Genomic DNA, 25,550 nt, shown 5'->3' with positions numbered 1-25,550 from the left:
TTTTTTTAAAGGTGCTGAAAAAGGTAGAATTAGGTGGTTGGTATCACACTTTTCAGTTAGCTCTTAAAAAGCATCATGTCATTTTTCTGCTTGTGTCTCTAATACCTCATGTTTTCCAACTAATGAAGGATACAATTACTGCACTTATAGACGGGCAGTAGTGCTGACCTAGCATCTTCGGTTACTATTTTTGAAACACAAGCAAAAGTACGAGTGATCCATCATTTTACCACACTGGTTTTAACTACAGCAATTAAAAGCACAAAAGATGTCTTATGTAAAAGGTATAAAATTTCTTTTGGAGTGTTAATCTTCTTAGCTACTGCTTGATGAAATTTCATGTATGGTTTGCCTCAATACTGGTACATAGCAATTACTCTGCAGCTGTAAAAATAATTTTTATTTCTCCAATTTCTGGATGATAAAATATGAGTGATGTGGAACACTTCATGATTGTCATGAGATAATGTACACAAATATATTCGTCAATCCATTTTGAGATATCATTTAAAGATATTTGATGGAACTTACATATACACGGAAGCACGTGCTGGAAGCAGGCCTTTGTAAGGTCACCAAGAAGTGCAAATGAGCTCTGACGCACTTCAGGCATAGGATCTTGCATACACTGAAAGAGCAGCTGCATGATATTTGAATTGACGACAAGCTTCTCAATGTGCCCATCAAGACCTTCAGCAAGTCCAGATAACAAGTCAAGGGCCACAATCATAAAATCTTTGTCTGGTGCTTCGAACTGCTCTGGATTTTGTGTATTTGCCTGTTGACAAGCCATACATCAGCCTATGAAATATATAGTTTCACAGTTTAAAATTCACAGAAAGTTATGCAATTCTTTGTTAAATCTGACAACTTACAGTTACAAATTTGAAACAATGACTGTATAATGAACACACATACATATATTTACTAAGTGAAATCTCACAGAAATGATAGTGTGCAAATACACAAACCAACAGCTCTTAACTGAATAGGCATCAACTTTTGTAGTCTTTTGGCCTTTTTCATTTGCCATTTACCTGTTAATACATTAAACTACTTCATTAAAGCAAAGGAATTATGCTTAGCTTGTTTCACAGATGAGGTCAGAGCTACATGGTCAGCACAACAGTATACCCACATCTGTTATGCCACCAGCTTTTGTGGCTTTCCCAGCAGTTTGAGAGGTAATGGACTTTACCATGAGTCACAAAGATTCTGACCAGAAGGTCATGCAGCAATTCCAGGTCACTACTACTGCCAGATAAAACAGGGAAGTAAAAACTATTTGCGTACTGACTATTAATGGGCATTGCTATGGTCATGACCTGCGTAAACAGAAACATTTCAGAAAGAAGAACATTAGATTCAGCCATAGTAGCTGTGAAAAAACTAGACATATGATCATTTCTCTATTATCATCAACTGTATTTCATTTTTGACCATCTTAGTAATTACACATGTGGTAAAAGCTGTGCAGAACTGAAGTTGTACGATGGCCAGTATGTTAACAGCTGTGGGTTTCCAAGTGAGGGAGCCACAAACAACTGATGTATACAAATTTTTGAGGGAACAACACCTCAGTCTGCTGCCAGTTCACGTGGAACAGTGCAAGTTTTACCATATCATTTCACAATTCTTTGATGAAAGTTAATCTACAAGTTTTTGTTTGGTACAAAACAGGAGCTGGTATTTTACAGACTAATGCTCATTTGATTATTGCTTACTACTTAGTGTGTGTATTGCATTATTTAAATGAAATTTTGAGTATCTTGCTGATATTTTGACTGATGTTTGTAAAATTGTAATATTGGGTAGTGTGAACGATTCCAATATATGTGTATTTTATCTAAAATAAAATTTGGTTTCATTAGGAGTATTCCTTCCTGCATACAAATCTGCATTTGTACTGCACAATGTAAAAATATTTTAAGCATATATTTGCATTCTGCTTCATTTTATTTGCTTCAATTTTTTGTACTTCCTACATTTTATGGTGTACTCCAAGTTTGCATTTTTTTTCTTCCACACTTACAGGGTGTATATGTGGACAAGGAAAAAATTGTCTTTATTTTTCCCAGTTAAAAATACACTTTTTCTGCGTTAAGTAACAGTATACTTTTCCTCGTAACTGTGAAACTTTTCAATCCTTTCAATGGTTGTGGTTTTATATACTGACGTAAAATTTCCCGGCACTTTAGAAAACGAAACTCAGGGGGGAAAAAACACGCTTTGGAAAGATGTCTGATGTGCAGCAACACGTACATTGCATATTTCGTATTACGAAAGCATAAATTAGAATTCCACCAAACACCGCATGTTACTTTACGAAGGACTGAGATCGAGTTTGCAATGCGCTTTTGTAAGCCAGCCGTAGCTCATGTCAAGCGATCTCACCAGCTGATATTCAGAGCATAGGACACGTGATTTAGTCATCCAATAGCAACATCACTGTTAAGTAGTGCGAGCACACAAATAGTGAAAGGTAATGGTTTAAATTAATATACATAGTGTTGCTAAAAGAAAAGAAAAGCTTTCACGTAGCATGTAATATTGGCCTCAAAGATTAATAAGTTGCAAGAGAAGCTAAGCTTTCACACATAATGTTGATATTTTTTGTGTGTGTTACACTTTAAGATACATCACACACCTGTGACAGTAAAATTTTTAACAACGACATAAATGTCTGATCTTCTGGGCTCGAAAATATTCTAAATGGTCGTTCTCAAAAATTTGAATTTTGAATGAGAGTCAAACGCTCTGCGATTTAAGAAATTAATCGGACATTGTCAGACAGAGATCATCTTGTGTAAAAGGAAATTTACTTTACTTGAAAGTAACTCTCTTCAAACAACCATTCGGAATATTTTCCCACGAACTGTTAGAAATAGATTCGTTTGAGCAGTTGCACCAGATGACAGGCGTCGCCGTGCTTGCGCAGCTACAATGACGCAGGAAGCCCGTATGTTCGTACGTGTAAAACATTAAAACATCTTACAATATGTCATAAAAGAAACAAGATGTTAGAGGATACTCCAACAACATGGGAATTTTGTGAACCCTACTAAAATGAATAAATCGGCTTAAAGTCCACATACATATGTCCAGATTCAAATGTAAATTTTCTTTGAGTACCATATCGCTTTATCTCATGTTTGGTTCTTTATTATGGCATAATGCCATACGTGCTAGACGGCGAAAACGTGAACTTTAAATGTAGCGAACAGTTGAAAGTAGGTAATAGTGTGGAATTAAACACTTTGTTTCAAATAAATTGACTGCCTCAGCCACAGCAATCCATTTTATTTTCGTTTGACGTGAGAGCAATAAACGAAGAGGAAACAGCAAAATCACTTAACTTAAACACGGGTAACGTGGAGGCTACCAGCTCCCCAATACAACTCAGACTGCTCTGTACATCAGGTCCGGATCTATGAGATTTCCATAGCGGGCCAATATTAGATAGTGGCACTCCCCCTCCCTCGAGTGTTTGAGGTAGGACGCCAAAAATTAAAAAATTGACTTTTCAAAAATATCTTCATATTGTAGCGCACATCTTCCTGAAGGGTCTGATACATAAAACATACATGATCGAGGGAATGTAAGACACGTTATTTGGTCTTAAATGTGCCGAAGTGCAGTGCCACTCCTCTTCACAGAATTGTACCATTCCACATTTCTATTTCGCTCTGTAGAATTCAAATATGTAATATTTTGTAATGGGTGCCATCAAACTATACTCGCGCCAGTGGAAATTTAAATGTCCTGTCATGCCTCTCCTGCTCCCAGTCGGAGCATTTGACATCCTGCCCTCTTTAAAAAAAAAACTCGCAATTAGTAGTGTATGGGATTATTTGTAACTGGGAGTACAGGAACTCTTCAGAAAATTTTCAGTCTTTACTGCCTATTAGCTAATAACTTGCTGTTCTGTGAGACATAAAATTAAATATAGGATACATAAAACAAGTAAAGACAAGAGACAGACAGTACACATTTCTTCAACCCGTAAGTCCTAGCTTTTTTTTTTTCTCTAATCTTGTCATGGCTTTATATGGCGTACTTTTCTTTCTGGTAAAGAATCTATTACGCCATCAAAGTTCGCCAACGTTTTGCTACATGGAAAAACACAGAAAAAGCTGTTAATACAAATAGTACCCAAGACTGGTGTGGTTTCTCTATCTGATTACATGTATTTTGTCACTGTCTGCTAGATAAAACGAAATAGGCCTGCCTAATATAGCACCAATTGTTACACACACCAAATAAAGTGTCCAAACGACCCTTTGAAGTGGGACAATATGCAGGAGATAGGCAAAATTATGTGAACAGTGGCAGTAATGGAATGGTTGTGTTTGACTGTCAACAATGCAGGTTAGGTATTGGTTACACTGGACTGTGCGTGTTCAGTACAGACTAGGCATCAACACAGGTTGTTTGCCAGTAGTGCACACTCCTTATTTGCATTCAGAGGCCGAATTTGATGTGCAATGAAAGACCTAACAGAGTTCCAAATAGGGCAGATTGTGGGGGTGCAATCAGCTGAAGCATCAGTAACCAAGACAGCCAACTTATTGAATGTTTCAAGAGCAACTGTTTCAATAGTCATGACAGCTTACACAAAACATAGAAAGTCGTCATCACGCAAATGTAATAGTGGGTGCAAATCAAACCCAAATGACAGAGATGGTTGTATGCTAACATGAGTTGTGTCAAAACACAAAACTAAAGTGGCTAACGTGTTTGCAGAGTTCAATAGCCATCTTCAAGATCTATCTATCGACGTTGTCTGTCACACACTAGCATATTCATGGAAGAGCTGCTATAAAGAAACCATTAGTGACGACAACCAACACAAAGAAGCATAAAACATGGTGTCAGGAGCATAAATCCTGGACAGCTGATCAGAGGAAACATGTCATATGATCCGACGAGTCAACGTTTTTGTTATATCCAACATCAGGCTGGATTTATGACTGGAAAACACCGAAAGACGCCTACCACCCTGACTGCTTGATTTCAACGGTTAAGCCTGGAGGTGGAAGTGTGATGGTATGGGTAGCCACATTGTGGCATTACTCTAAAAGGCCTTGTTACAGCCAACAATTATGTGAATATTTTTGACAATCAGGTGCACCCCATGATTCAAATGTTCCCAATGGTGATGCCACATTTCAGGATGACAATGCACCTAGCCAGGACAATTGTGGTATGAGGAGCAAGCAACTGAACTGCAGCATCTTCCCTGTCCAGCACATTGTCGAGCCCTTGTGGGCGGTATTGGAGTGCAGAGTCTAGAGCAGATTTCCGTCTCACTTATCAGTACAGGACGTTCTGATTTAAGAGTGACGTAGCATTCCACTGGAGACTATATAATAATAATAATAATAATAATAATAATAATAATAATAAGTCAGTATGCCAAGAAGAATTGCAGCTGTATTAAGGGCAAATGGGGGGTCCAACCCTTTATCAATAAACCATTCCCAAGTAAGTATGGGTGTTCACATTATTTTGCCTATCCCCTGTAACAATTTAACAAAAAGCTCCAAATCCAAGGAGTCTTATGAAAAGACTGGAATTCCACACACTGACACAAACTGGTTATTGCTGTCCCCTCTTTTTATAAGTAGGATTTGTGAAATGTCCACTTACAGAAAGAAAAAACTGAGCATAATAAGTTTATGCACACACTACGCTTTCTGTGAATGAGGACATTTGTGAGGAAGAGTCATTAAGGATTCACATCTGGTCAATACTGGTGTTGATCGCTTACATCACAGATACGGAATTAAAAATAAGATTTTGACCTGTGTGATTTCAACGTATCAAAGGCTTTTGGAAGGGACTCTTACTCCTTATTACATGAAACTCCTGTCAGAGTTGAACACTTACCAAAGTTGACAATAACAACGATGATGAATCTGCAAAGGTCAAAAGGAACTGCTCAAGGAAATAACACATTTTAAACTATCTATAAAGCATTAAAACAAGAAAACACATTATCGATATCTTACAATGGACCAGAACACAACCAATTTACATTTGTATCTGTCATCTATTTTTCTGAGCCACTGAAAGGGCACCTAGTCCATAGAATCTTAAAACAACTTTACCGAATCTCGACTATTGTTTTCCAGGAACATAGTTTTTCAGGAATAAACTGCAACGTGATATTACCATAAGTGAAGCTCATTTAAAACATGTTAGAAAGAAAAGTGTGCACTTACAATGTGTTGATTAAGTGTCTGTTCAACAAGAGAAACACATCTTCGATACACAGGCTCACAGTATGGCAGGAATCCACTCTGCAGTGCTGTTGCTACACTTGACAAGCACTGGAAAAAAAAAAAGTTTTGCTTAATTTAATACATTATGTACAATGAACTTTTTTGATTAGCATTTTTCATTTGCAAATAATTTGGTACACATTAACTGCAACAGCTAATCACAAAGTTCAAGTGTTATTAAAGTGTAGCTTACCTCCAGAAGTGGGAAAAGGTCTTTGTCTTCGTCTTTTAATATGTTCCATTTCTGAATAAGTGGTGGCATTAACATGTTGATATACTCCGGCTTATTCAGATGATGGCCCACGGAGTCTGCCAGTGTTCCAATTGCATCATACAGAATCAACAGATTTTTGTGCTTTAATAAAACATAAATCATCGTAAATTCACAAAATATCCCATATTGTGTGTGTCAAATTAACAAGTGAGCAGATTTCTACTCTTGATTATTAAACAAGTAAACAAATCAATGCTGCAAGTTTAAAATTAAGCAAAAAGCATGCATAAAATTTTTCTTTAAGAATGTGTTAAAGTGGAATGCCAGATTGAAAATGTTGACTGTTTCATCTGTCTAACAGTCTATGAATTAGCCCAAACACCTCTTAAACAGCTTTGAAGGTGGGACAATGTAGTCCTGAAGAGCGAGAGAGAGTTCGCGAGCTTGTGCGTGCGTGCGTGCGCGTACTTTCTGTTTGCGTAATGAACACTCAATGCATCTACTATATTGTAAACTGTCACTTTTACTTCTTCCATTATTTATATTTTACCACGAAACTGCCACTGCCATAAGATAGATAAAAGTTTTGATTTTTGCAATGGGCATTACCTGATACTTGCTAAAGGCAAACACCAATGTCTCCAGGATGAACCCAAGATATGGCACTAGTTCAGTACATGCCTCCTCTTCCAGTGTAGCAAATGCCGAACATGCTGCTTCTTGTACTCTCTTATTACTGTCCAGTACTCGCTTCAATAACTGCACAACAGAAACAGAAAATAATTATGAGGATGATGTTCTGCCATACTCTGCAATAAGTAAGTACAATTATTATTGTGTATTTAATGTAAGAAATAACCTCTGTCATCAGTGGTTTCAGATAGCTGTCATGAGGCTGTGAGACAACCCAATGAGAATAGCGGCTGAGAGTCCAGCAAGTAATAGCTCGCACCAATGCTTTTTTGTCTGACAGGCAATTTATCAGGTATGGAATCAACTCTGTTAGATGTGGTATCATTCCTGTCATGCAACCTGAAACAAAGAGATAGTACAATATATTCTTCCATAATGGGAGTTCAACTGTTAAGTGATATATTTAATGACAAACTTATTACAGAACAATCTCTACCATAAGATAAAGATTTGTGATTCAGAATATCTCAATACCAAAGCAACACTGATTTCTTGATGCTTGACCCAGAAAAAAATGGGTATCAATGCTAAAGATGATCACAGCATTCATATAAACACTTTTTGAAGCAGTAGAAATGAGTGGAAAGAGTGTTGTTTAGCAGACATGGCATGCACCTTAAGAGGAGAGGCAAACATACCTTAGGTACTCTTAAATGCAGCAATCACGAAAGAAATCAACAAAATATCTCCTCACCTGGGACCTGTTCCCCTCAAATGGCTCCAGCAATCCCATCAGATTAATTTTCAAGATCAGAATTTCTGTGAAACAGTTAACAATGAGCCTATTGTTTCTGAGCCTACAAATAAATACTTTAGGCGAAAGCAGCTGCTTTCAGCAAATACCAAGGATATGACAATTTTTCACCATAATGTAAGACGACTTACAAAGTTAACAAAATTTGTGTTCTTTTAGATGATCCACAAGAGATAAAGGATGCTGATGTTTTATGCTTTAGTGAACACCATATGAGAAATGTTGAAATGTTACATCTCAGTGGCTACTGTTTAAGGACACATTACAGTAGATCTATCATGAATAATGGTGGAGTGGTAATTTACTTAAAAAAATAACATATTATATAGCACATTGAATTTAAAGAGTCACTGTATTTAACAAGATCTTGAAATACGTGCTGTAGAAATTACTGTAGGTGACCGTACAGTTGTAGTGTTAGCACTATACAGAGCTTCCTCTGGGAACATACAGGTGTCCCTCAGGCAGTTAGATTCTGTCTTATTGTAAGTGTACTCAAAATCCAGGGATCTAATAATTACAGGTGATTTCAATGTAGATTTCCTAAATGAAAGCAATGGCAAAGCAGATCTAGAACATCTAGTTGATTCTTATAATCTGATGACAGTAGTAAATTTTCCAACTAGAGTCACCGAGAACTGTCAAAGTCTCATTGACAACATATTTACAGATAAGTAGAGAGTCAACAATATCAGTGTATGTCCAGTTCTTGGCCTTTCTGATCATGTTAGTCAATTGCTTACTCTCACTGACATCAATCTGAGTAACAGTTCTGAAAATTCTTGGAAATTTTCTAGGCTAATAAATGCTGAAATCCTCCAAAATTTCAACACCAGCCTACAAGAGAGACTGGAGTCCAGTTTTCAATTAAACAGAGGAACAAAAAGTATAATACATTTCTGAATGAATTTATGTCTACCTTTGAAGCCACATTTCCCAAGAAAATAATTAGAAAGCGTCATGCAAGGACTGTCAATAAGTCATGGATCACGGCAGGAATAAAAACAGCCTGCACAACAAAGAGGATGCTGTATTATTCCCTCAAAACTTTTTATTACCCAAAGAAATGTCAGCACTACAAACTTCACTGTAGCATTCTAAAGGAGGTAATAAGTAAAAAAATATGAAATTGATAAGTGACAACAAAATAAAAACAATTTGGAATGTAATAAAGCAGGACACCCACTGAAATTAAACAAGGTACCAATATTGTAAAGAAACCTGAAATGGTTGAAGAAATCTTCAACAGGCACTTTTAGTCAGCAGCAGAGAAGACAGGCTTACAAAGATTCTGTGGACAAGTCATTGACTCTTGTACAGAACACTATCATTAATAGACCCAAAAATTATCCTTACCTCATGTTACAGTAAGAGAGACTGAAAGAATTATTACCTCATTAAAAAATAAAAAGTCTTTTGGTGAGGACAATATTTCATGTAAAATAGTGGAATATTGCTATCAATATAAATGTCCAGTCTTATGCAACATATTCAATACATCTCTGCAAGAACGAATAGTTCCCCAACAGGCTAAAACTAGCTGTACTGACAGCACTCTTTAAAAAAAGATGAGAAAAACAATGTTACAAACTATTGCCCAATCTACCTCTTAACCATATTTTCAAAAATTCTTGAAAAACTCCAGCACAAGTTGATTGTCAATCATCTTAGCTTCCACAATATTCTAAAGAGTCAGTTTGGATTTCGTGCTGGTCTTTCTGCAAAACAAGCAGTATTCTGCTGTTCTGGAAGCTGTGAACAAAGGAAGGTCTCCAGTAGGTATTTTTTGTGACCTCTCAAAAGCTTTTGATTGTGTAATCCTTTTGAAAAAGGCAGACTATTATGGTTTGAGTGGTACTGTTGGTTCATGGCTCCAATCATACCCAAAGGACTAAAAGCAGGCTGTAATGCTGAATTGCTCATCCAGAGAACCTGCCTCATCTCAGTGTGGCTCAGTAAGTAGTTGTGTGCCTCAATGCTCTGTTTTGGGTCCACTGCTATTTCTCACCTTCATTAATGATCTCCCACTTTGTTCTGATACAAACAGTAAATTTACTACAATTCTAACTGATGATTTTACAGACAACAATACTTTAACAAACTATGAATAAAGTTTTCATTGTAAACTGGTTTTCTTCAAACAGTCTCTCACTCAATGCTGATAAAACCCTTTATATGGGATTTCAACTCCACAAAGAAATCTGGAAAAGATTAAAAGTAAGTGCAAAGAAATACAAAAAGCTGAGGTTACAAAATTCCTGGGTGCTTATATAGACAGCAAATGTAACTGTTCAGTGCACATTTTTCCATCTTTATAAAACACTTAGCTCAGCAGCCAGAGATAGTTATCGTGTGCTTGTTTTCTACTTGAGAAGGCCTTTAACCAAAGCTTAGATGTACAGCAGCCTTTCTGTTGTGCCTGTCTGTGACACAATGTCTCCTCTACATGGTGAGCAACAATGTATCCTTTTCACAAAATAGAGTTCTATGTCTTGAAAAACCACAGGAAACCCTTCATCAATTAACAAATAAAAATGAATTCACAACCACAGAACAAGGAACAAAGTTCTGGGGTTTTCATAAATTAAAAGAAATTATATTAAGGGAGTTCAGTGTGTGCCAGATGAGGTGCTGTGATTTCACACTACTGTTAACTGAAGTTGTTAACCCATTAATGTCCAGTGACAACTGAAGTTGCCAATGAATTTAAAAATTAATGATGGCAACAATGATAATGCTGTACACAATTTAACTGTTGGAAGCAGTTACCGACACTTTTCTTTTCTTTGTCATTTAAAATTTGAAGTCAAGTATTCAGTCGACTGTTGTTCCTTACAGATGTTAAATCTGTTAGTACGTGGAAGTGTTAAAACCTCTTCAACAAAAAATGTTTGAATAATGAACAATATATGAGAATTTTTGTCCACAGTTCATGGTCTCACGGTAGTGTTCTTGCTTCCCGAGTACAGAGTCCTGGGTTTGATTCCCAGCGGGGTCAGGAATTTTCAACTGCCCCGAGATGATTGGGTGGTGGTGTGTTTTCATCATCATCATCATCATCATCATCTATCCCCATTATGGTCAGAGGAAGGAAACGGCAAACCACCTCCATTAGGACCTGGCCTAGTACGGTGGTGCAGGTGTCAATGCTCTGTCTAGAAGCTTGGGACTTCATTTCCATATGATAATTTGAAGTAAATTTTCTTTGCTGCCTTGTAATAAATGGTCTAAATTAAACATAGGACTCCTTTGGAATTTGTATTTACCATCATTTATGTTGGAGAAAATATGTCTGGCATCTTCAGTTGCCACTGGGTACTTGTGTTTTTCAGTTTTGATGATAATTTATGGATTGTGGATGAAATAATAAATTTTCTTGAAGCAGATTGAGACAGGACAATATGATCAGTTGGTATTATACCTCCTTATGATGCACAAGGTGGAGATACTGACGATTCTGATTTATCAGATCATGAAGTTCAAGGAAAACCATGTCATTTCTATGCACATATACCAATGGTACAGGCACTAGTTTAGTTCGAGGAAAGTGAACATGTTGTAAACACAAGAAGAAATTGTCATTCACACTACACCTCCTGCTGCAAATATTGAAGGAAACAGGAAGTGCACATCAAGTCAGAATTGTGCAGTGAGCAGATTAAGTCAAGGGCTAAAGGTGATAGAAGCGGAGGTTTGTGCAGATACTCCAGAAGAAAGGGAGGCCAAGTAAAAATTTTGCAGTGAGGGGAATAAGACAAGGATAAGAAGCAGCAGAATACACTGATGACTCTGAAGAGCCTCCACTCATATCTAAACACTCGAGGATGAAATAGTGTGTAAAACCAGTCACCTCAACTTGGGAATAAATGAAGAACCCAAGCTGGAAAGTAAAAGTAGTTAGTGATTCTTACAGTCTGCACTTCTTAAGACTTGCCTTCAAATACAATAAAATCCCTACTGAATTCTTTTCAAAAGAATTTCTCTGAGGAATTAATAAATTTTATTGTTTCGCAAACAGATATTCAAGTTGCACAGAAAGATAATCTGAATGTTAGAAAAATAAATATTGTAATAAATTTGGAAATGTGTTTCATTTGATGTGCCCATTGGCAACTTCAGTTGCCATCAATGCCCATGACAAAGTGAAAATTAAATTGTGTTTTTCATGTAAACTTGTTACAAAACTACAACTATTTTTGAGCAGAAAAACTGAACTCAATAATTCTGGGCACCAGTGAGTTAATCAGGTGTTGGTAGTTAGCTTTGTAAATGTAACGCGGGAAGTAAGTAACTTAGTGCCTGTTACAGTTCATTTAAAGTTCCAATTTTCCTGTTATATTACTCATAACACTTTAACGATGTGTAATGAAGGAAATAATGTGTTCAGCCTTAAATTTGTTTCTAATAAACAAGGATAAAATTAAATTTGGATTTATTTGTTTGCATTTATGTCTTATGTTATTGACTAACAAGGAGAGGTCCCTATGGGTGGGATCAGCTTTTAGGAAGCAACCATAAGACTGTGTAGGTTAGGGCACCAGGTATCACCTCCTTCAGCCATATACCCAGCTGCATATGCATTTGTGAATTATTGACAAAACAGAATTTCTCGGTATCCCTTAGAGCCTTAAAAATCACAATGCTTTTCCAAATGCCACCACAACCTAGCAAACAGCATTTATGTTGTATCTTTATCGAAATAACTATTTTTATTCAGTTAATTAGTTGCAATATAATCTCTTATTTCAGTTCATTTTTATTCTTTTTTCTTGTGGAATTTTGTCTGCATGATTGCAATTATTTTTATTTATCTACTGTAATATTTAAATATTAAAAAATACCAATGTATTACTTAAAAAAGACAAAATTAATTTACACTGTCAAAAAATTATATTTGTTACCAGCTGGACATTTTTGTGTTAATTTTGATGAATATTTTCTTGGATCATGGGCAAAATAAAGCAGATTAAGATCTGAATGACAAGTTTTTTAGCATTAAAGGGTTATTCCATGCCAAATCATCCAGCCAAAAGTAGATAGATGTAAGAACCAAGGTTTTTGGATTTGTTCAAAAATTTATATGTGAAATGTATGCATAAAGATAAGAAAACATCCAAAGTTTCATTCAATTCTGTTAGGTAATTTCTGGGTTATCACCAATTAAAGTTTTAGGCTGATTGTATCAGAGGGCAATTAAGACATAACTAAAGTGAGCCTACTTTTACAGAATTCAAAGCAAAATCTTTAGTTTTGAAGTAGAGCCTTGAAATTTTCACTGCTTTCTTCCAAATTAAACACTGAAACTGATAGATCTACAAAATTCTGACAAACTCACCTTTCAAATGGTGCAAAAAATTGATGGGGTACTGAGATGTAAAATTTTATCTTATATTGAAATCAAAACACATTGTACCTGTTCAAAATGTATAGAAAGGCTGTTTGAAGATTCGAAAGGGTTATAGAAGAAGTTCTGAAGTCTTTAGAACTATAACTTGGAAGATCAACTACTTAAAACAGTAATTAATTAGTACATTTTTTGTTATGTATTTTTAAAATGGGGCAAAGATTTTACTGTAGTTTTAATTTTATTTGTCTTTTTTGTTTTATTTAGCTGAATTTAAAGTCAAGAAATATACAACATTTTTGGAGTCATGAGAAGTGCGGTGAAGTTCAGATAAGACAGTACTACTATGCAAGTATGCACATGAAAAATTCACCAGTCAGCAGTCTCCCTGCTAACATGAAATTCAAGCCAGGACATGAAATCCTCCCTCCCACCACAGCCTGCCTTTACTTTAAGTCTATAAGTGTGCATCTGGCGCTGTTCAAATTAACCGCCTAGTGTTTTGTTGTGCTTAGTGACATTTTGAATAATTATTATATAAACACAGTTATTATTTTATTTTTAAAACTATTGTTTTGTGTGTGTGTGTGTGTGTGTGTGTGTGTGTGTGTTTCTTATCACAGAGATAAGAGCAAGTTCAAGTAAATATGAAACTAATTTTGTATGTTCAGTAGGTTCATTACTAAATTTTTCATGTGAAAATACAACACTGACAAAAAGCAAAGACATTTATTTAATTTCGGAAAAGTTGTCCGAAGAAGAAGAAGAAGAAGAAATTTTAGTTTGACGTACTAATAAGCACTACAGTGAAACAGATGATATTTGTTCCCATCATTTGTGTTATTTTTTAAAGTATTTTGAAAAGAACCAAAAATCCTGTTGTGATCCATTTAAGAAACATTCTGTACCTTTAACAAAGAAGAAAGAATTTGAGGATAATTACTCAGGAAAAACCAAAATATGTTAAGGAAAATAAGGACATAATTTTAGTGCCATGGAAGGTGTTGTGCAGTACATGTAGAAAACTGTGGAATAAGGCAACACCTACTTTAGATCATGTAGATATTGCTCTTCCTGAAAGTGATGAAGCAAATGAGAGTCAATTAGCCAATGCAAAAAGAGTAGTAGAAATTATTTTTGGGTTGAATGTGACATCACTTAAACTTCAGTCATTATCTACCCAATCGAAGAAAAATATGCTAAAAAGAAGTTTAAAAGGCAAAAGACTAGGATAAAAAAGTTGTCATTTGTTTTGAAAGCATAAGAAGCCAATTATTCAAGTGAATATGACAGTACGACTCAAGGTAATGAACTGAAGACAAAATACGATGATCTTGATCATTTAGTGGATGCTATAAAGGAAAAACTCAAGACAAACCTAAGCAAACAGGAAAAAATACATCTCAGTTCTGCACATCATAAGATTGATGCTAATTCCCAAAAGGAAATAATGAAAACAGGGAACAGTTAAAAAAAAAAAAAAAACTTAACGGGAATTTAAGTGTAATTATTGTACATACTGCTTCATATAAACTTAATATAATACTTCAACTGAATAATCATTAAAATTTAAGGTCATTGAAAACTTTTTATAGAAAGGATTTGTTTGAAAACGAATAGTCACCAACTCATGTATCCAAACGTAAGGACACCTATTTTGTAAAATTCTCAATGCATGCATCTTTTATTTTAAAATACTGATATATAAAACTTTAGTTCATCTGGTATTTTCACAGTTGTATTGACTTCAAATATTTAATTACTGTATCAAACATGTATTTTACAAAGTAAATTACAAAATTTGACTTCAATTTTATAAAAAATTGTTACAACTCACAACCCCACCAATCTTTTTGCATCATTTAATGGCAAGTTTATGCTGTTTTCAAAAATTTATGGCTTTATTGGGTTATTTGGAGGAGGGTTTCAGCTACACATTATTTTCTACACCTACATCACAATTTTGAAATTAACAATATTTTGAGTTTCACAACAGTTTTTCCTATATGAATGAACATTATAAATTGGAATTTTATAGATCTATCATTTTCATTGTTTAATTTAGAAGAAAACATTGACAACTTCAAGGCTCTAGCTTCAAAACTAACAATTTTGCTTCCAATTCCGTAACAGCATGCACACTTTAGTTACGTCTTAATTGCCCTCGGAAATACAATCAGCCTAAAACATTAAATCGTGATAACTCAGAAACTAGTAGTTCGAATTGGATGAAACTTTGAATATTTTCTGGTCTTTATGCATACAATTCAAATATAAGTTTTCAAAAATGTCTGTGACAGGTGGGTGTATGGTCCTGGATGACTTAGTAGGGAATGACCCTAAAACGAAATTCATGCAAAATTAGTAACTAAAATACTGACCGCAATAATGTGGGTGAAAATACGAAGTGATGAAAAGGAACAAACTAACTAAAATCGCATGTGCAGAAATTCAAAATTAAAAAAGAAGACTAAAAGTAAAAATGAGAGCAGACAGAAAAGTTAATTTATGATTAAAATAAAGCAGCAAAGGATTAGAAACCCAAAATTATATTTAAAGCAATTAAGGAATAAAAATAGTTATTTTGATAAATATGTAGAAAATCTAGCATCCAATGGGACTCACACCCACAGCCTTCAGCATACCACCTAAAGAACTCTGCAGCTACACAAACACAGCATTCAAAAAATTGGCATTTTCCAGGTTTCAGTTGCCAAGGAAATCACATGAAATTCCTTGTCAGTTACAAATAACTGCCAAATAATCCTAACTTTAACTATTTTTGATAAATTAAGGTTTGAAGGCTTGAGGATGAGTATCCAGTTAATGGTCAGGCACCAATTTCCCTATTTTCAGAGATTTACTACTTAGTAATGAGTTGACCTACAGACCTCAATTGTTTATGCCTCTAGTATGTAGAGCACTAAGCTGATATAACGTATTGAAAGACACAATTTCATTTCTTATTAAAAATGTTGAAAGAGCAACTTTTCTTCAGGGCCCTTGAAGGAACTGTGATTCAGAAGGAGACATGCAGTTATTCTTAACATCTTTACATTAATGTGCTAACTGGAAAACGTGTCCTATGTACCAGTTTTCATCATTTTTCACAGCCACTTACTGTCCCACTTGCAGCTGCTCCAACAAAGTGTTTTCGCAAGCTGCCATAGCAACAATGGTACCATTTGCATCTGTTGAAAATATCTTCATTAGAACCCTGTTAACAGTTGTAACTAGGAAAGGCTGGTGCACTGCCCTTACTGTACTCTACCCGTGTTCCAAGAAACCTAAATAGGATTTGGTCCCCTGCGAAGAAACAAAGAACACTTATAAAAGCCCTGTATTTTGTGGGGTGCCCATGTGAACAGTGCAAAACATTATTCCAATGTAATGGAGTTCCACACTCAGAAATGAAGAAGTTCAACTCACAGAGAACAGATTCATTTCAACACTTGCTTCACCTTCGCAGAGCACTGTCAACAGTAGCAGCTACTTCTGGTGTCACAGAGCACACGGTACGTGTAAAAATAACAGTTAAATACAGAAGGCAAAAGTGCTCAAAATATGTTCACTTGACACTGTGAAACAAGACGGAGAGATGTTTTATGAAAATGGAAATTTTTCAAGACTGTGCAGAAAACAAAGCTTATGCTTGATTCATGGTAGATGAGGATCACATGCAGAAAATACTTATTTTAATATATCTGGAGAAGTTGTACACAAAATACAGGGTGTTAAAATATTCTTTGTTCCATCGGAGGAGATTAAATTGTATGTAGGTGGTGATGGAGGAGGAGGAGGAGATTAGTGTTAAACATCCTATTGACAACAAGGTCATTACAGAGTACAAGTACAGATTAGAGAAGGATAGGAAGGAAATCGGCAGTGCCCTTTCAAATGAACCATCCCGAATTTGTCAGAAGTGATTTAGAGAAATCATGGGAAACCTACATCAGGATGGCCAGATGTGGGTTTGAATGTTGTATGTAGGTTTCTTGGAACAGAGCGACATGATTGCGCAATGCACTTCTAGTCACTGCTATTAACACATTTCTAATTAAAAGATTTTCAACAGGTGCGAATGGGGCCACTGCCGCTACCAAAAGTGCGAGTGGAGCAGGAAGTGGCTTTCATACACAATTAAAACCAGTACATAGGACACATTTCACAGTTATACCTTGAATTTAGAGATGTTGAAATTAACTGCATGTCGTCTTCCAGGCCCCGTAGTATAGATGCTTTTTGGGTCCCCTCCTCCAACAGTATGTAAGGTGTATGTCCCATCATTACAAAGTCACAGTGCATGGTACAACTTGACAATATGTGCTATGAAAAGATCGTATCTCATACATTTAAGTGAATTATTTCGTTCTTTGATCAAGATGTGAAGGAAAATGTTATATTGAGATGATTCACACCGCCACATCTCATCACACAAAACACTGATTTGAGAAGAGGCCAAGAGCCATTTATTTGCCAATGTATAATATTTAACTACGCATTGTAATGATGTATTTTGACGATTTACAAGGAGAAATCAATCCAGTGCCACTGACGTGCTTAAGAGACTATAGACTCATTCAGCGCCCATGTAGAAACATCGATATTAAAGACAGACACTTAAGTCTGAATATTATAAAAAGCAAGTGCGCAACCCATCGTGCACTGCCAGACGATATCACACTTTTTATCTCCTGTATAATACAGACGCACCATTACATAGGTGTCATCATAAGATTTGTGATTTGTTCAAGTCTATTGAGAAATACTGTTATTTTGTTGCATGTGAGACTAGTATGTGTGAAAAACACACAGTGGTTAATGAATCGACATTTCTAAGTGATTTATACTTTTCCAGACATAACAAACCACTCGGGCTCTGTCATTGTTATTGACGTAAGAGTTAGCATGTTATGTGTGTTTCAAATCCAAGCTCATAATTATTATGTCAATTACTTGAAATTTGTGTTTGGTTTAGTTGTTTGACAACCTTAATCATTTACTTTCTATGTGCCAAGTTTTTTCTTCTTCTTCAAGGGTCCAACCCTGTTCAAAGTGTCATTGTGTGGACAGAACAGTCGAAATCAACGTTAACATACTACTTTCCTCCCCCCTTTGTAATATTTTCCAAACTCTTGTTGTAAACTGACCCTTAGGTACATTTTCAGTGCGAGTGACATCCGGGAATTTCTTAGCAAACTTCACTTCTCAAATCCTACATCGCTCGCACAAATTCTCGCTGTTACACAATGGTACGCAGCACTTTCTAAACGGAAAAGGGAACCAACCAAGTATATGCTGCTTCCCCTTCTCAATCAGATGCTTATTAATAATAATATTTTCTTACATCAGAATATGCAAAGCAGAAGACTTTTTAAAGAAAATACTATTTCTTTCTTTGTATGAATGTGTTCATGAAACTGTTCTAAGCACAATTTACATCTATGTACGCTGGTATGTGTGCAAAAAATGTTAATGCCTCGTTACTGCTTGCATCTTTTCTTTTCTTTTCTTTCACTGAAGTTGACTTTTTAATTTACAGTGTCAGAATAAGGATACATTACCATGTTTGTTCACCCAAGCTGTGTCTCAACTCTTTATGCTGAAAAGACATTTATAGTCAAATACAAATACAATATATACATTATGAAAATGACTTAACTACTTTCAGCTCACCTGTTCACAGTTCTGACCTACAGACCAACCACAAATATTTTAGGTACAATTTTCAAGGAACATACAGGGTTTTATTTACCAGTTCCCTGTAGTTGAATGTGGAAAGTGCATCTAACTGGAATTTTCATTTTATTCTTTGCAAACAAAGTGATTCAAGATATACTCTCTGCATCTAAGACTGCTATCAGATGTGTAAACATTTCAGCAAAAACTAAAGTTAAGATTCAATTGTCTTCATATTTGCATGTGTTTGGACTGTAATAACTATTATACCATCAAATCGATAAGACTTTTCTTGTGAACAGACAGAGATCTCGACAAGCACATGACTGCTAGTTGTTTTATCCTCTAATCAGAGAAAAGAAAGAAAAAGAGAGAGAGAGAGAGAGAGAGAGAGAGAGAGAGAGAGAGAGAGAGAGAGAGAGAGAGAGAGAGGTAGGTAGGTAGGTTTCTGTACCTTCAGCAATGGCACCTAGAGCAAGTATTCCCGATTCTTTTATTTCCCACTCTTGATGAAATAGTGTCTCCTTCAATATAGGTACCAGAACAGGTAACAGTTCCTCTCTGAATACATTTGCCAGGACATCCAATGCTGCAGCACTGCATTTCCCTGTGAAAATAATTTTTTTTTGTCTTAGTCATATTTGTTGGAGTGCAACTTTCATATACACAGCAATGCAACAAACGCTACAATCTATTTTCTTCTGGTCACATTAGTGCAACAGACATACACAAAAGAGAATATGATGCATATCACTCGCACACTGTAAGGAAACAGGATTTAACTTCTGATGTAATCTATTTTACTCCAAGAATTCCATAACTGATGTAATAATCTACTTTTGGTATACTAATATTCGTTTATGAAATGGAAAATATTTATTGAACACAGCATAAAAGAAGGTATGTTAAGGTGATTATGAAGTATGTATCAAGCAGTAGATTTATATCAATATCGGTGTCCTGTTGATTAGAGATCGAAAATGCAGAGAGTACAAGTCTAATATTGCAGGTTGAATACTTTAAAAATCAAAGTGCCGCTGTATCATCAGTGCTAACAGACTTCCTTCATTCCCCCTGTAGTTCTATATGTATGAGAAGTCAGAGTTGAGCAGCTGCATTCACTTCATACTTGTCAACTGGTTCTCTCTTACTGAAGCATGCGGGAGTGTAAGGTTAATTATGACTTCTTGTTAGTACAGAAGATGATACACAGTCTCGCTGCAGTGAAGTAAGCTGAAATGACTGACTGTCGGGAACAGATGGCCTAACGAAGTGGTGTCTTGAGACTGCAGAGGGTGTAATAAGAAAATAAATCATTGATGTAGTGTACGCAATCGAAAATGTATTCCATTAGAGGAGTGATGTCCAAACTAAGTTTCAAGCTAGAGTCCAAGCTTCAGATGAAAAACACACAAATGTCAAACGAAGTAGTTGTATTCTCATTTATCGTACCTCCACCAGGCATCAGACTAAAATCGGACATAGAGCAGCATCACCATTATATCCCTGTGACCGAAAAGTGTGCTATTTCTGTGTTCTTTTGTGCAAGGCAAACTTGTGTTTATGGGCAAATTTTACTGCTTAGACTATCATTTCTTTCTGAACATATTTTAAAGACTGTTTTACTTTTACACACACACACACACACACACACACACACACACACACACAGTGAGTGTGGATTCAAAAGTAACTGTATACTGATTGTAAGTGTACTGTATGCATCAAAATAAGAGTAAAATGTTAAATCAAGTTTTGTCCAAAATAGCTTTATTTTAGAGTTGTGCAACAGACAGGAATCATAAGTACAACATACACAACACAAAACCAATTCCTCTCAGAAAGCAGCAACATGAAGAGACTATTAAATTCAACAGAACTATGTACTGTATATTTATCCCAAAACATGGTCAAAGTGATGTTCATCTACATGAAGTCAGTGACATGTTCAACATATTTCCACTGTCTGAATGTTGTGGGCACCATTCATCTTACTCTGCACAGTCATTTTCAATTCAATGCTGTAGTTGTGCTACATTCCCAACTGCAACACCATACACGAGCTCCTTGAGATGGATTAAGGCTAGAAGTCCTCCATTCTGGCATCTGCCTTAAGTGATTTAAGAATACCACGGAAAATCTAAATCAAGATGGCAGGATATGAGCCAACCGTCGTCGTCCTGAATGTGAGTCCTGTGGGCTAACCACTGCGTGGTCTGATGCTCGAGTAACCACTGACAGAAATTCTGAGGTCCAGAAGTAATATATGGGTGTCAGCCCCTGTACCTTCTGTAGGTGAAGTGGGTGGAATTACTATCTCCGAAGCATGCACATTCAGCTGTCAGAGGAACCCATACTTTGACACTCATATGGTAGGTACTTATGGTTGGACCTTCACCTAACAATTCAAGGATGTTTTATAAGAACCACCCCATCCAGCTGAAGCCGATCTAGCCACGGCGCATTACACACACCATATTACCTTAACTTCCAGTCCATAGCCGTTAAAGTCTGATGGTTTCGTACTCTCTGTTTGGAAACAATTCCATATACCGTTGTCTAGCAGCTGCTACATTGCCTTCTGCTGCACTGTAAAGGAGATGCATATCCGCTGTTGCACGACAGGGCATTTCACCAAGTACTCTGCTCCACTATTAATATTCATACCGGGAGAAGGTGAATATCCATTGTAGCACAACAGGCAGTTTTATGGAATACTCTGCTACACTGTTAATATTCATACTGGGAGGAGGTGCATATCCACTGTAAGGTAACAGGGCTTTCCATCAATACCCCTGCTCCACTATTAATATTTGTACCGGCAAAGGACGAGCATGTTAACTGATAATGGTAAGTATTGTAGTAAAAAGGAGCAGATACTGTGCGCCCCAGTCTGTTTTTGCGATAGAGGGTGCATGAGCAGTAAGAACAGCAGCAATGGTGAGTCTTCAAGAGATAAGCACCATCCATTTGCTGCACATGGATATAGATACCCTTTGACACACTGAATTGGTGGTGTCATGGATGGCTTGGAAAAGAGGGCCATCAACAATGTCAACAAGGACCGAAACAAATGAATAACTTTTTGATGTAAAATGATGGAACTTTGATGTACGGCATATGCGTCTCATGTACAATACAGAGTTGAACGTTTAGACTATTTCGAGTTGTAATTAAACGGATCTGTCTTTGCGAGAGTGGAAGAATTTAAAATACAGAAAAATGACGTTTATTTCATTGCTCGAAGAAATCATCATGATCTCAAATCTCAGCATCACCCTGCAAGAGATCGAAGTCCAGCAGAAGAGAGTTTGTACACAGCTGTGGGACAGAGTAGCCTGACCACCAGAAAAGTTCATAAATGCAACCGTACATAATCAAGAATAATATAGAAGTGAGTGACAGATACGACACGGTGAAACATACCAAGCACAAGCAGCAGCTGAAATACGCCACTGTCTGAATTTATAACATTATATAACAAATAACTTAATTTATAACATTATATAACCAGCAACTTTTTTCGACAGTATGTGGAGACAACTCAGCAAAACAAAGCAGGGATACTGAGGAGATCACAATTTATTGGATAAATTTCAAAGATTTTGACATAACATCAAAAAGATTGTATTTTTTGCCCTTAGCAACTACACAACAGCAACAGTCTCCCATTTTATTATTATTAACCAAATTCATTCAGAAACATTATCTGGATGTCTGAAATTTAGTTTTCACATAGAAAGGAGTAATATTTTGTGGGTGTAAGAAACACTCGGCAACAAATTACGTACATACATTTATGACAGATACACCATTACAGTAGAGTTTGGGAACAAGATACCCAATGTTATTACAGATAGCAGACAATGCATCATCAATCATCACGTAGTCATCGACTACAAGCAGCGTTGCGAGTTAAACGGCAGTTGCAGCAGCCAAAAACAACTATGCAGTCGTTGACACTGCATTGGCAATGTAGATAGTAATAGGATATTAGGAATTAAGTATATTGCTACACCATGTACTTAACTATTATATAGACGTCTCTGCTGTAATTTTGTATGTAAAAAAGGCATAAACTGAGGTGGGAAAGGCAGATATAACAACTTCAACTTAAATCTGTAGAAGAAAATAAGAGATAGAGAGTAATAATAGAAAATTAATGGATTAAAGTAAGACTGTTGGAAGCTAACAACAATAAAATTGTACAAAGTAATAAAATATTACTTGACAATATTAATAATAAGACTAAAGATATTATTATTATTATTATTATTATTATTATTATTGGACATGAATAACCGAGTGTTGGAGGAAATTCTTAGAACTTAATTCACATCTAAGTTCACAGTACATGAAAGTAAATTAACAGAACTAGAACGTAAAGTTAATGTGTTAAACAGAAAGTCTACTATCTGGAGTATATTCAGTGGTTTCTAATGAGTTCCTGGAATATTTTTAAGATGTAAATCAAAACTAAGTCTGAAAACACCGAGATTTCAGACATGAAGAAATGAGAAGAGGCATCAGAACAAGATAGGATGTCAAGCTGACAATCTACCGTAACTAGTTTGGAAGAAAGGCTACAAGCATTTGTTGAACAAAAATTATAATATACAGTTGAATGAAGTAAATGCAAGACAACTTCTATGGATGACAATGTTAGCCATCAACAGGAATTTCAAAAGATATGGGACATATTAGGTGAAACTCTGAAGGCAATGGTAAGTAAACAAGTAATATAGGTGTCTCTAAAGATATTTCGAGAGAGTTGCAAATTGCAAGTGGTTTAAATTTGTCAGACCAATTTCCTAAATTTAAGCTGGAGATGGAGGCTCACCTGATATACTTTTTAAGAATATTCTCACAATCATTACTGAGTAGGTGGGATAACCTCAACAAAAATTAACAGATTATTAGCTCCAAAACATTACAATAGTTTTTGGGGTACTTCTAAGAGGTAAATTGAGTGCCATCTTACAACAGATAAATATTTAGATGATCCATTTCACTAATCGCCTCTGATAAAGGTATTAATGGGATGGCTATAACACTATGTACAATGAGGGATATGGTATAGAGGATGGACTAACATTAATGATTTTCTCACTTCACTTCTTAGATGGATTACATATGTTAAACACAGAAAGAAATGAGAGTTTTCATAAAAGTGAACAAAAATGATATCTTTGCAAAGTAATGGGATGCTAATTAGAGGACAGTACACAACGATCTAAATAAGACACCCCATGACAAGAAACATGATAATTCACAAGTTTTTGTATCCCATAATACATACAGCACAAAGACTAATCCTAAGAATGGGGACATAACCAGTCCTAGTACAAATATAGTTCAGGATAATTGTCCAATTATTATTACAGGAAAGAGAGAGAGTTCTGGATAATGGGCTAAAATCCAGGATGAAACTAATCAGTATTCGGCCTGTACATAGAAACATTTGTTGCTTATAATCATGAAATGCTTACGACAGAATGGTTGTCAGAAGGAAATTGTACAAAAACCTATAGTAGTGGGGAAGTAGCACACAGAAAAGTAGAAATTTATATCGATTCAGAAGAATTAGTGACTGTGTGTACAAAGGATTTCCTATTTTACTAGTAACATGTGTGTACAGTAGGAATTACTGGTACAATTACTTAAACAAGAAACCTGAACAATTATAAATGTAGGACCATTCTTTTTTTATACAGACATTACTTTTAGTGCTTAGCATAAATATGAAAATATTATTAGGTGTAGAATTGCTGGATAAGTACAAAGTGACTGGATACTTTTACATCATCATTAAAGTGTAATTTAAATTATTATAATGTTGCATTATCTTTTAAACCAAATCCATTAGTAAGCAATGAAAACCAATTATTAACATAGCTACGTTTAGTGGCTAGTGCCAAAACATTAGGAGACAGTACAACAGCTTTACATCAACTGTCTCCTGCTAATCAGCCGATTTATCAACAGAACGATAAAAGTATGATTTATATCAAAATATATGTACTTGTGCGGCAGTTTTTACAGATAAAGGAGGCATTATGGGTGACTATATACGTAGTTTTAAGACAAAAAAGAACCATTCTTTTGCAAACCTTATCTAGCACCTTGCAAGTTTAAAAACAGTGCTACAAGAAGAAATCGGCAAAATGATAGACAACCAAGTAATAGAACACAGTGTTTACAGTAATCCATTACCAGTAGATTAGTCAGCTTCTGGCAGAGTGTGACCCATGTTGGACACACAAACATTATATAGATGCAAAGAAACTGAATGTGATTTGGTCTATAAATATAAGAGTTATTGGCAAAATTCAAAGATGTCAAATACTTTAGCTCAGTGGATCTGATGAACTGCTACTGGTAGGTACGATTAAATTAAGATTCTGAACAGCATACAGCATTTTTATGCAATTGGGAGTCTTATCAACTTAAAGTGTTATCTTTCGAACTAAATATTTCTATATCAGTCTTTACTGGGGCGCTTTATCTAGCTCTGGGAAGAGAACTGTTACAAGAACTTTTAATTTGGGTAGACAATGTTTTATTAGTACAGAAGACTTGACA

The 25,550-nt window shown here is 35.7% G+C and overlaps 1 protein-coding gene across 1 annotated transcript in view; it reads right to left on the bottom strand.

Moving 5' to 3' along the window:
• LOC126271946 (transportin-1) overlaps positions 1-25,550 on the bottom strand; it is a 128,203-nt gene that overhangs the window by 32,872 nt on the left and 69,781 nt on the right. Inside the window, exons 9-14 of the mRNA XM_049974374.1 lie at positions 19,423-19,575; positions 7,358-7,530; positions 7,108-7,257; positions 6,478-6,639; positions 6,225-6,332; positions 532-778 (exon numbers count right to left, since the gene is read on the bottom strand). Coding sequence (XP_049830331.1) covers positions 532-778; positions 6,225-6,332; positions 6,478-6,639; positions 7,108-7,257; positions 7,358-7,530; positions 19,423-19,575 — 993 coding nt within the window. The remainder of the gene's footprint in view (positions 1-531; positions 779-6,224; positions 6,333-6,477; positions 6,640-7,107; positions 7,258-7,357; positions 7,531-19,422; positions 19,576-25,550) is intronic.

The sequence above is a fragment of the Schistocerca gregaria genome, chromosome 5 (assembly GCF_023897955.1).
Source record: "Schistocerca gregaria isolate iqSchGreg1 chromosome 5, iqSchGreg1.2, whole genome shotgun sequence".
Lineage (NCBI taxonomy): Eukaryota > Metazoa > Arthropoda > Insecta > Orthoptera > Acrididae > Schistocerca > Schistocerca gregaria.
The sequence above is the reverse complement of the archived record's forward strand: the minus strand, read 5'-3'. Positions and strand labels throughout refer to the sequence as shown.